This window comes from Microtus oregoni, unplaced genomic scaffold (assembly GCF_018167655.1).
Source record: "Microtus oregoni isolate MIOR12 unplaced genomic scaffold, Mior012 000004F_ref0000308, whole genome shotgun sequence".
Taxonomy (NCBI): Eukaryota; Metazoa; Chordata; class Mammalia; order Rodentia; family Cricetidae; genus Microtus; species Microtus oregoni.
This window is the reverse complement of record NW_024543063.1, coordinates 5,087,250-5,099,981: the sequence shown is the minus strand read 5'-3', so window position 1 is coordinate 5,099,981 and position 12,732 is coordinate 5,087,250. Positions and strand designations below refer to the sequence as shown.

The window sequence follows — 12,732 nt, the reverse complement described above, 5'->3', positions numbered from 1 at the left end:
CATAAAGACAAAACACCCATACACATTAAAATTTTTTTTTTTGTTTTTTTCGAGACAGGGTTTCTCTGTGGTTTTGGAGCCTGTCCTGGAACTAGCTCTGTAGACCAGGCTGGTCTCGAACTCACAGAGATCCGCCTGCCTCTGCCTCCCGAGTGCTAGGATTAAAGGCGTGCGCCACCACCGCCCGGCCACATTAAAATTTAAAAAAGGGAAAATTATGTTAAAACTGGAACAGAAGATCTTCAGATAGCAGGAGAATTGCGAATTGAGAGATGGAAATGCAAAAGGAGCAATCATTTTCTGTGACCTGCTTCGTAGGTGTGAGAGCAGGCACCTCCTAGATCTCACCAGACAGTCTGTCAAAGTGGTATCAGACACAGAAATGCAGTGACGGCAGTATCATTATTCAGAAGGACAGACCCCAATAAATATCATCTACAGAATTAAGCTGTGCAGCAATCCTGCAAGTCAGTACTAGTACTTGCTGCTGGAAGATGGGCAACAGAAAAATAGGGAGGAAGCCACAGGTGTTCTGTGTGTGAGGGTCTGGCCTGAGGCTGAACCTACCTCGGGTGAGTGCTGGAAGGTTCCATTAGCATCCGCAGCTCCTTTCCACTGTCATCACAGTCGCTGCCCTGAGAGTCCCGCCCCGTGGAGCAGTTTTCATTGGTCTCATTTCCGCTAGAGCCACTGCTCATGTCCACATCTTCCTGGAGCGCAGCCTGGCTGGGCTGAGGCTCCCCTGGTTCCTTGGTGGGGCTGGTGGGACCAGGGGGAAAGTTCACGTATCCGTTCATGTCAGCTGGTGAAGAAGAGAATATTGCGGTCAAACATTAAAAGGCACCAGTGAGGCCGGGGATGAAACTCAATAGTATAAAGCATTGATCTAGTATGTGTGGGGCCCTGGGTTTGATTTCCAGTATCAATGGCACAACTGTCATTTACTTGTGGGCTCATGTGTTCCCAATTCCTGAGCTCCTACTGACCCTGGATCAGGAAGACAGTTGACCTGAGAGCCTTAGCTGGGCCACGGAAGTGCTTAACACCTTGTCAGCAGACAGACAAGGACACTGACAGTCACCCAGGTAGGGGGGACATATAGTTATGCTAAATGGTAAGCAGGGCCTGAAAATCTCCATCTCCCCAGGTGACGTTAAGCACCGTGGTCCAGCAACAAGTTCACCACAGCACATCATGCGTTACAGAGAAGCTGAGGGCAGCAGGGTCTTCTGGAGAGAATGCTGTTGGGTGAGGGCCTCCAAGAGGCTGGTCCACAGCTCAAAGACAAGAGACTGTTATGTGTCACTGGGAGAAGAAGGGAGGGCCAGGGATAATGTTTCTAACAGGATCCTGGCAGGAAGTAGATGCCACTTAGGCTGGGTCGCATCAGATTTATGCAAACAGATAAAAGCAGTTAAGGGCTGGGTGCTGGCCTGGAAGATGTGGTTACCACCACCCAAGAGGTTAAGGGAAGAAGAAAGAGCTAAAGAAATGCAGACCACTGCAGATTAAGGAAGAAATGCCTGGCCACTCTCTCCTCCTGACCTCTACTCTCAAGCATATGAGGAAGCCAGAAACTAGGGACATGCTGACTCTTGTGAGGAGGCCAAGTGGTGGCAGCAGGCTCACCTTGAAGGTGCAGCATCTCCACCGGCTTCCTGGCAGTCAGGAAAACACAAGCTGCCAATGCAAGGCGGACACAAGCCAGGTCACATTACAGTCAGTGCATGTGCTGCATGCAGGATTACATGCTGCAGGTGAGCTGATAGGGGAGGACATTCACCCAGGGCTGCATAAGATCAGGTCACAGCCAGCTCCAGACTAGGCTAACCCAGGACGCTCCTGTCCTGTCCCCATCCTAGGCTTAGAGGTTCTCTGTGCTAAGCCCACCATGGTCTTGCCTGTCTGCAGCGGTACATGCTGAACCTTCTCAGGGTGGGACAAAGACAGGAATACCTCCTAGATTCACGTTCCACACCATTTCCCCCATAATTCATGTAAAATGACCAAACATTTAAAACTGCCGGAAAAACAGTGTGTTTTTCAGGAGCCCAGGAAATCCCAAAAGGGTCCTACTGTTTGCCACCAAGCAAAGGCATATCCAGGTGTAGCAAAGATGGGAGCAGCAATTCACAGGGGTGGCACTGGGGTCTCACATCCTGCTGGGTTGCCCCACACCCCAAGGATCTAGTGGCTAGCACTACAGATTCTCCCCTCCTCCCCCATGTCCCAGTAGGACAAGTGGAGAGTATAAACACTGAGAAGATGCTGACAGACAACTGTGGGCCACAACAGCCTGAGGTCACCTAAGGGCCACACCAAAAAAGTGGCCATATATGCAGGAAGCAAAGCAGGTGGCATCCAGTCAGTATCCTGGTGATGGCATCATAAGGCCCAGCATGATCCTTCACCCAGCACCTCTCCAGGTCTTACTCACTGTAGGGTTAACTCCAGGGACATGGGAACCACACAGAATCTGCTATGTTGCTTCTGGGGACCAGCTGAATGATGAGACTTTGTCTGTCCACAAGTAACAAAGGCCAAAGTGGGGCTTTCAAGAAGATTCCAACAGAGGATGTGGGGTAAAGGAAACACTCCTCCACTGCTGGTGGGAGTGCAAACTGGCACAGCCCCTTTGGATATCAGTATGGAGATTTCTCAGAAAATTAGGAAACAACCTTCCTCAAGGCCCAGCAATACCACTTTGGGGTATATACCCAAAGGATGCTCAATCATACATACCACAAGGACATGTGCTCAACTATGTTCAAAGCAGCATTGTTTGTCATAGACAGAACCTGGAAACAACCTAAATGCCCCTCAACTGAAGAATGGATAAGGAAAATGTGGTACATTTACATAATGAAACACAGAAAAAAATAATGACAGCTTGAAATTTGCATGCAAATGGATGGATCTAGAAAACATCATATCAAGTGAGGTAACCCAGACCCAGAAAGACATATACTCACTTTTAGTCACAAAGCAAAGAAAGACAGCCTACAATTCACAACCCCAGAGAAACTAGAGAACAATGAGGACCCTAAGAGACACATACATGGAAAGTAGAAAAAGATAAGATCTCCTGAATAAATTGGGAGCAGGGGGACCATGGGAGAGGAAGAGAGGAGAATGGAGATAAATATATAATAACATTAATATATATATATATATATATATACACACACACACACACATATATGTATGTATCTCCAACAAAGAAACACAGCCACCAACAGAGAGGAGAGCAAATCAGAGCAGACAGCGCCTAGTTCTCCTCATGCACAAAAATTCTACAGTCAACAGGTTTGATGAAACAAGCAACTAAAACTGAGATAATGCCACTGGCCAAGACAAAAACACATCAGAACTGATTTAAAAAAAAAAAGACACAGTTTTGTTAAGACGGGAGAAATGTCTGTGGTGACGGGGGGGGGGGGGGTGGCAAGGGGAGGTCTGAGAAAGTAATTTGTCCTGTTGCTCCTTTTGGTATGTAGGTCAGGATGGTCTTGAACTTGTAACCCTCCTGCCTCAGCCATCCACGTGCTGGGATTATAGAGATTATGGGTGCACATACCAAACCTCTCTAAAAAGGGAAAGGTGGCACTGCCTAGCAGGAGGAGAAATCACGGGGAAAACAGCCATTTTTGCCCACAGAAAATAGTTTTCTAGAAAAGCCTTAAAATACTGAGATAAAGACAGGTTTGAATCTACCAATCTCCAAATGCCCTGGGTGCCAGCAAAATCATGTAATAAAAGTCTAGCAACCCCAGAGGAAGATGTATTTTCAAGAGCAAAGAGAGCGATAGTAGTACCCAAGGAGGAAAAAACAAACACGCGACCTGTAGAGGAGGCAGGAGGGTGCCAGGCTGAGGCACCAGGAGTCTCTGTTTATGCCCAATGTAAGGAAGGACTGTGCAGGGAAGGGAGGACACCCCAGACAGGGACCTACTTGCTGTGTCACAGAGAGAGTGAGTTTGTCAGTATCCCAGGTCACAGGCAACATAAACGTAGCTCAAGTCAGAACAAACCGACTTCTGGCCTTCACTTCACTTTATTTTAGCAGTTTGGAAGTTAGGCTTAGTTTGAGGAAAGAGGAAGGGAGGAGACTTTCAGCGTGGCTACACACAGGCTTCATGGAGGGCATCTTCCTACAGAGATGCAGGAACTGATGGAGAGACCACCAGCACCAGGAAAATGCAAAGGAAGAAGTTATTTGACCCACTGCATAGTGATGGCACGGTGGAGAACAGCTGGCCACGGGGACCTGGAAATGTTATCACAGAGACTCCGAAAGGAGGGTGTGACCTTTCCTTCTAGGAACTGAAACACAGAAATGCCCCAACAAGTTGTGAGTGCTTAGTCTGTGGGACAACAGAACCCAAGCAGTGCCATAGGTGTGTGTGTGTGGGGGGGGGTGTCTCTGTGTGATACCTGTATCACGTGACCACTCTGGCCAGATGCCAGCCTCAGCTTCCAGACTGTACTACTGCCTCCACCTGGCCCCACTGCAGTCAACACAATGGGAGAAAGAAGTGATTCTGGTGAACGGTGTGTTTCTTATACTAGGCTTGAGATGGGACCCTTACTCAGAGGACAGACTGTGTCTGTAAAAGGCACTGCAGACTCTGAAGTCCAGCTGTGCCTGGGCATCTCCGCTACCGATACAGCCACCCTCCAGTCTGGCCTGTGTGTACAGTCTCACTCCAAAGACTTCGCACTGTTGTTGCCTCTGGTCCACAGCACTCTCCTCAGATACTCGGGTAACTTCATCTCTGTCTCCCTGTTGGGGGGTTGTATCAGGATGATGCTTCCATTCCCTCTAGAGAGCAAGGTGTATAAGAGGCGAGAGTTCGAGTGTTTCCTGCTGGACCCCTAGGGCATAGCACGTACTGTGCCTGGGACTCTGCACCAAGGAGTTCTGTGCACCTGCCAGGAGAGCCTGGGACTGCCAGGAAGAGGGGATTGGCATAGTCTAGAACTCTGCATCACAGGGCACGTGCTCCCACTGAAAGAGGCACAGCAGTATAGCCTGGAACACCGGAACACCCAAATTTGTGCACCCACAATAAAAGTGCTATAGGAGTCCAGGACGAGCCCAGGTAATCACACTAAAACCACCAGGACACACACGCAGGCACGGCTTCCCAGTGACCTCTAGGGCCACCTTCCGGCACACTAGAGCACAGAGTGCTCCTGGGGTTTACCCAGAACATTGGGGACCAACAAGGAACTAGAGCACACTGGATATGAAAATTTTCTGGAAGGCATACAGGAGCAGTGGGTCAGGGCTTGTGAGTGGGGACTGGGAGAGAGGGGCAGGCGGTCCTAGCGGCAAGGGCACCCTTGATGAAGACTTGTCACTTGAGCGCCTGTGTTGACTCCAGGCCTTCCGAGTGGGCATGCAGTCCTTGTGAAGCCACCAGGATGTGTTCTCTCTTGACCCCTAGGACTCTAGACCCCATCCATCTCATCCACACAGTCCTCCCCACAGGTGAGCAGCCCATCTTTTTTGCCTTAGGTTCTGAAGGTGGCGGAGCAGCAGCGGCGGCATGGCATCTGAGTGAGCAGTCCAAGGGGGCCAAGCTCTCTGTCGTCCTCCGCTCTTCCAGGCTATGTGGTCTTGACAAGTTCCTTAGCCTCCGTGCCATGTTTCCCCACCTTTATGATGGGAATAAAAAGAATCCCTCCCTCTCATTGGCGCTGGGAGGATTAAACGGTCTGATGTATCTGGAATGTAATATATGGCTGACAAGGGACAGCTTTCCATCTTGGAGCTAAGTCATGACAGGAAAGCACAGGCAAGTCACACAGTAACTGGGGGAGGGTGAGGGAGTTCACTGTGGAGCAAGCTGGTAGCACCTCTGGCTTGCATACAAAGGACTGGGACACAGACCCCATTCTACCCAACCGCACCCCTGGTGCACCATGGGTGTTCTGTGTTGCTCAGTTCCTGGGACTCCTAGTTTGTGTCTGGCAGTATCAATTCCTGGGGTGTGTGTGGTGGTGGTGGTGGTGGGGTCTGTGTGAACAAGGTCACTGTTGCCACCAGGTTACCTTAAAGAGGAAGATAAATTTTTTCGAAAAGAGGGTCAGGCAAGAATGGCAGAAATGTAAGGCAACAAACTGAAGCTAAATCTTCCAAGACCTCATTATTCCAGAAAATGGACTGCTCAGCGTGAATGGCTCTGATGAGCTGACATCAGTTTGCCAAGTTGGCAGAAGCAGCTGCTGGTCCAAGCAGACTTTGCCTTCTGGTCAAGCACTCTGTCCCAGCCCTGCTGGGTGGGCAGCAGCCCCTGGGAAACAGGGTACAGTCTCAGGGAGGATTCTGGGAGGGAGAAGGAGACCTTGGCTGAGACCCTCTTGGCCTGAACCCACACCTTCTCATAGCCACCCACTAGCCTCGCCTATGGACAGAAGCCAGCCTGAGGCCAGGAGTTAAGCTGGGCTGTTGACCTGGTCACTTGGCCATGTTCATTCTCCTCAGGCAGACAGAGGCACATTAGGAAACTGCAGGGGGTCATGAGTGTAGGGTGGGAGAGGGTACCTCAGGCTGGCTGCTGGGAGCTCACAGTATCGTAGCTAGCCATATTTTCCATAATAAATAGTTTTAAAAAACAACAAACAAGCATGAAAAAACAGGTCCTGGAAAGCAGAGCCTGGACAAAATGCCAGCTTCCAGTGCTATTATCAACTCCCTGTCCCCTGCTTAAGAGGAAAATAAATACATTTTCTGAGGGAAATGAAAATCAGTAAAGAACCTACTTCCTTGAAAGTACAGATGCAGACGTCTAAGGTCCCAGCTTGGTCTGTGTCCCTGAACTAAACACGCCCCTCTAACTAGTCTGCAAGAACAGCTTGAACTTGGCTAATCATAGGCCAGCAAACTCTGAATGCTTCCTGACTTTATATAACAGGGACCTGACAGCCTGGACCTCAAGTCTGCAAGCCTCATGGTATTTTACAACCTCAAATATTATAACATGTTTTCTACTTCCTGGTAGAAGCCAACTCCCTGGGGCCTGCCTGCTGTAATCTGGAGAAAATGTTTGTCCTGTTAAATAAACAGCCACGCTCTCCATGGTGACGATTGGGTAACGGAGGAAAATGTGGCCAGGGCTGTCCAAATAAGGAGGGGAAGGAGGCATGCGGGCGGGACGCTGCCTTACAAGGACTCCCCCACATGCTTATTAATCTTACCTATGTTGAAGTACCAAGCTGTAGAACAATAATGTGCCAGGATGGCAGGCCCTGGTGATGGCTGAGGTAGGAAAAGCTACTTGAACCCAGGCCTTTGCCCTTGGGGACTTGTGCTGATCCTATTTGACCAGGTGTCGCAGTGAACAGGCCCTGTTTCTTCACACAGCCCACTGTGGTAAGATAATGATGTGAGGATGGCAAGATGGCGGCCCAGTGGGTAAGGACATTTGCTGCAGAGACTGCTGATCTCAGTTTGATCCCTGTAACTGACTCCTTCAAGTTACCCTCTGACCTCCACATGCACACAATACACGCACGCACACGTGCGCGTACACACACACACACATCACTTTTTTAAAAAGTCAGTTGTGTGGCCTCTCTCCCTACTTTTGTCTTGCTCTAGACTCTCGAGTTACCTACAGTGACCAGTTTGTTACCATTATACTTCACATGATGGCCAGCTCCCCGGAGGGGAGGACCCTGGCTTGGGAACAGGCCAGCAGAGGCTCTACCCTTGCTTGTTCTCCCAGGAGTCTGCTGGTAGGCAGCTTCCCGCAAGGGTTAGATGAAGAGGGGCTCCACAGGGCGGTGGGTTACGTGTTTCTAGTCACCTAATCAGCCATTTTCAAGGGCAGCACCAACACCCAGTGTGGCTTTTTCCTCTGCCTCTAAGCTCCCGGCCCATCAGTCATTCATCGACTTCCCAGAGCTGGAGCTGAGGGGCCGCTGAGATGGAATGAAATCATACCATTATGATAAGCCCCACACCTCCCAAGGTTTTCTAGAAGGTTCAGTGTTTGAGAGAAGCCATATAGCAACAGGAGCCTTTCCTACTTCCCTTAAGCACACCAGATATGCCTCACACCGTGACGCGATGTAACACAAGGCAGAGAGTTTCAGAAACGTCTTATCACTGAGGAAACAGTCCACAGACGCGGAACTCCTCCAAACCCTTGAACTGAATCAGATTTCAGAGACTGCCTCAGATGAGGAAACTGAGGCCCAGGGTAAGTCAAGGTACCCAGTAGCTGCCTGCTGGCTGATGTGGGGCTCCCCCCTTTGGGGCTCCCACCCCCCCCAACACTCCGACCTCCACAGAAAACGCGAGCTGCATTAGTGCTGTACAGTGAATCACACCGAGATGACAGCGACGGATAACTGCAACCACCCACAGTGCCACTCCACGCTGGCACCCTGCACAGCTACCATTAAAACAAAGAAGTCCCTGGCTTCATTCGATTTCAACAACTTAACAGAAAGCGACTGTGTGATTTAAAATCCCGATTTATTAATTCAAGACTTCAGGAAGACTCTCATCCCTTATCAGCCAAATCCCACCTAGACCCAGTAGAGGAAGGTAGCATGGACAAGTCCTCTTCCCGCTTGCACCTCTAGGAAGCATGTGGACCAAGGAGGAGAAACAGATCCTGTGACGGCCAGACCTGGTTTTAGAGTGGTACAGCCTGCCAGCCTGTGTCTGTGCCTCGCTGAGCTAGGGGTTACCCTGGAAGATTTCCAGGGAGCCTTCTGGCTCTCTTGTTCTGTATGAATCACCTTTCCAAACTGGTTCCTTGTGTATACGTTACAGAAACCCTGGCAACCAGGGTTCCTGCAGGGGAAGCAGGCCACCGCCCACCTCTTGGTCCATGTCTGTGCTTGACAGCCAAGGTATGATGTCCCAAAGGATGACGTGACTGCTCCAACTCAGAGTGGACCCCCTCCCTCCGCCACACGCCCAGTCCATCTGGAGACAGCGGTACCGGCAAGGATGCCACAGAGGACAAAGTGGGTGGACAAGGTGGTCCCTCTGACCTCGGGGGTCCCCAGGCGTGACTTAGCACTGGGGGCTTTCTCTTCTCTGCTAACCCCTCCCCCACGGCAGGGGGTCAGGGCCTAGCAGCGGTCCTTCCCCAGGGCCAGACTTGACTCTCTGGACTCAGAGTAGGAAGTCCCTTCTCAAGGGACCCTCTGTATCCTAGTGACAATTTGCAGTGACCCCGGCCCCCTTGGACATCACAACGGGAGTGGAGGCGGGGTGGCGGATAAAGAAACTCATTTAAAGAAACGCAGTCTGGTGTGGCGATCTCTCCACGGCTCTGCTCCCTCCGACAAGATGCCTAACTAACCTTCCCGACCTCTGTGCCTAGACCTGAGAAATAGGGGCAGCAGTGTGAGGCTGGAAGAGGGTCAGCGCGTGGTCCCGTCTGCATTCTGCCGAGTTGCACCCATCCTCACGGCCGCCTACTTCTGGCGCAGGACCCCAGCTCCAGCTGTCCGAGCCGCAGGTTACGTAAGCCGCCCGCGGTCGTCCCGGTTCGCGCCACCGCCCGGCGCCGCGCCACTCACCGCTCCGCCACGTCCGCCCGCGCGTCCGTTCCTCTCCCGGCCCGTCACTCGGTGCGCCAGGCCTGCGCCGCAGCCGCCAGGAGCCGCTTGTCCCTGTCTCGCCGCCGCCGCCGCCGGGTCGCCCTCGGCTGTCACATAGTGGAAAACGTGACCGCGCGCGCTGCGCCCGCCCCTGCGCGCACCATTGGTTGCAGTGCCGCCTCATCTGCATACCGGCGGGGCGGAACCTGAGAGCGGTGCGCGTCAATTGGTTGAGTCGCCCGTCGCTCCCTTTACATAAGACGCACATGGAACTCCATGTTCGCCTCCCGGGTTCCTCAATGAAGACGCGGCCGGCTCGCGCGCCCCTCCGCATCCTGGCGAGTGGGATCGTCCACTTCCGGCCCGCGGGTCTTCCATTCACCTGGCGCGGCCGCTGCCGGCTCGTCCGGCGCGGAGTGGCGCGTACCAGTGCGGGCGCGGGGGGGATTTATGCCGGGCCTCTACGCAATTCGCGCCCACGGAGTCCTGGGGCCGCGAGCCTGCGGGCCTACCATCCTACCGCTTGCGGCGACACGTCCAATCCGGGCGCCCCGCAGGACAGAGAAAGCTCTCTACTGGCACCCCTCGCTCACCCAGCCCAGTTCATTCATTTCCTTTCTCATTCATTCACGGCGAGGCGCCGGAAGACAGACAGGGCGGCCTCTCTGGATTTGCTGCTGCACACCCACCTAGGACATCCTATGCCCCAGGCTGACCGTCGGCCGGAACACAACGCTTCCTTGTAACCTTTCTTGTTTTTGAAGCCCTGTGTTTGTTGCAAGGATGTCTTCGGGAATTAAGGTCATGATAACTGGACAGAGATAAAAAGAAGTGATTCCCCCTGCCCTCAATTGCATAGAGAGAAAAGACTGGCGTTCTAAAGGGGAACGTGACCCAATGGGATGGTGTTGTTTATTAACCTTACAGGCCCTATGGAGGCAAGGCACTTGAGGATGGGTAAATGGGGAACGCATCTGAGAAATCAGAACTTTTCCAAGGTGGAAGCTGCAGACGCTCGCGTGAAAGGGTAGGGAACTCGCCAGGGATAGGGCAGCCCTGCCCCTGTGGCACCTCGGCTTAGGCTATTTGCTGTTTCAAGAGCAGTGTCTGAAAGCATATCAACCATTCAGGCTCCCGTTCAAAGGGCAAAGGAGGGAGTAGAACTGCCCTGGGACTGGTTTGAGGCCCGAGATTTACTTGTATGACACAAAACCATTTAAAGACTCTGAAAGTGTAAGGGTGTGACGGGGGAAATCGAGGTTGTCTTGTCTTTGATGGGTGAAAAGGGCACTTGGCACTGCCCAGGAGTTGAAGCCCAGCAGTATCCACTACTCTGGATCTTCCCCTGGGGTCTCCTACGAACCAGGGATGGGAAACAAAGCAACCATTATAAACAGGAGCCTGTGAATAAACTGAGCCACTTGTCTACACAGCCAGCTAACCCACATTGAAGAATTCCTGGGTGTGAGCCACTTCTTTCTCTCTGCCTGGGCAGGCCAGGCACACACAATTCTTCAGATGCAGATGGAGCAGATACTAAGTTCACCTCAGCAGCTCTCCCTGAAGGAGCCCTGGGAAGCCAGATGTTGCCCCACACTACGGAGAGCAGGGCAGTACCTCTAGTTCCGCTGACATGGACACCTCACCACGCTCCCCAACACACAAACAGCAAAGCTAGGCCAAGCTGCACCCTGCACACACCCAAAGGGCCTTTTGTTTCCTCGCTGACATTGACGTCAATGGCAGGTGCATTGTTCTGGAAACAAGAGTACACAGCTCATCCGCCTGCAGAGTTTTCTTCGTGTTCTCTCAGCTTCTTCATGCCTTGCTCCATATTCGGCCTAATGTCACAGTTCCTCCTAAATTGAGCATTTTTATGTCCACCAGTAAATCCTCTAGAAAGACATAGAAATCATTTCCTTTAGGAATTCAATACTGTGGGACTCTAGGCCTCTCTGGGATCTAATTTGTCTTCGGCGTCTCACTCAGTTGAATTCTACTTTCTTGTTAAGGAACTTGCACTCCACAAATATTTGCTAACCCCTGCATGTGGAGAGAAATGCAAAAAATGCACCTCCTTGGTCTTTGAGGTTGTTGTGTCGTTGTTGTTAAGACAGGGTCTTGCCCTATATCCCAGGTTTGTCTGGGTTATAGATTGTTGTGAGCTGCCATTTGGGTGTTGGGAAGCTGGGTCCTCTGTAAGAGCAACAAGCATTCTTAACTACTAAGCAACCTCTCCAGCTATGAAGACACAGTTTTAACAGAAGCCCCCTCCTCTACCAAAATAACTATTTGCTACCATGCCATGTAAGAAATGATTAAAGCATCAACCTTTCTGGCTATACGGACATTAGAAGAAAAACCAATGGCTTGGCTAAGATGAGTGCTATATATTTTGGTGAGGGATGGGTAGCCATGGCTCTCGGGGTTTGTGCCTTGAAAACTGAGTTGTGGATCAGGTTTTCTGGTCTCTGGAGGTTTGAGACTCTTCCCAGGGTGGGGTCCACTCGTAACCCTCACAGTTTTGAAGGAGCCCACAGAAAGGCAGCCAGCCTGTTAACAAGAAAGCTGTGTCCAGGGTGATGCATAACCTGTGAGATACTCCCCAGATCTGATGTGCTCCCCATGTCTAAGATAACACCCAATGTCCATGGCAATGCCCTGTATCAGTTACTTTTAATTTCTTAATTTTTTCATTTGTTTTGTGTATCTGGGTATTTTGGCCACATGTACATCTGTACATCGTGTATGTGCTTGGCGCCTTCAGAGATTCTGCAATCTCCAAAATGGCACCAACAGCCAAGGACAAAGTAATCAAACACCCGAGCCAGTGAGAGACATTTTACCTTCCAGTTATAAAATGGCCCATGTCTGAGATGATTGATCTCTACACATCCACGGTAATACTCATACTCCCCCATACTCAAGGTGAAGCCCTCCTATAATTTTGATCTAGAATTTGCCCATATATTAAAGAGTAGGTCACCAAGGTGATATTGTTGGGAAGGGGTGGAGCCTAGTGGGAGTTTTTAGGCCTTTAAAGGAACTGTGGAACATATGCTGGTGCAATAATCACTCTGAGGCCAAAAATCAGTGGTGATAACCAACTATGAACAGAAATTTTTTAAACTATTGGCCAAAATAAACTTTTTATAAACCAAT

The 12,732-nt window shown here is 51.0% G+C and overlaps 1 protein-coding gene across 1 annotated transcript in view; it reads right to left on the bottom strand.

Annotated features, from left to right (window-relative positions):
• The window catches only part of Per2 (period circadian regulator 2), a 46,184-nt gene extending 36,506 nt beyond the window's left edge, over positions 1-9,678 (bottom strand). The window contains exons 1-2 of the mRNA XM_041650315.1: positions 9,550-9,678; positions 568-802 (exon numbers count right to left, since the gene is read on the bottom strand). Of these exons, the coding sequence (XP_041506249.1) occupies positions 568-797 (230 nt within the window). The 5' untranslated portion in view covers positions 798-802; positions 9,550-9,678. The remainder of the gene's footprint in view (positions 1-567; positions 803-9,549) is intronic.
• Between the last annotated feature and the right edge of the window lie 3,054 nt (positions 9,679-12,732).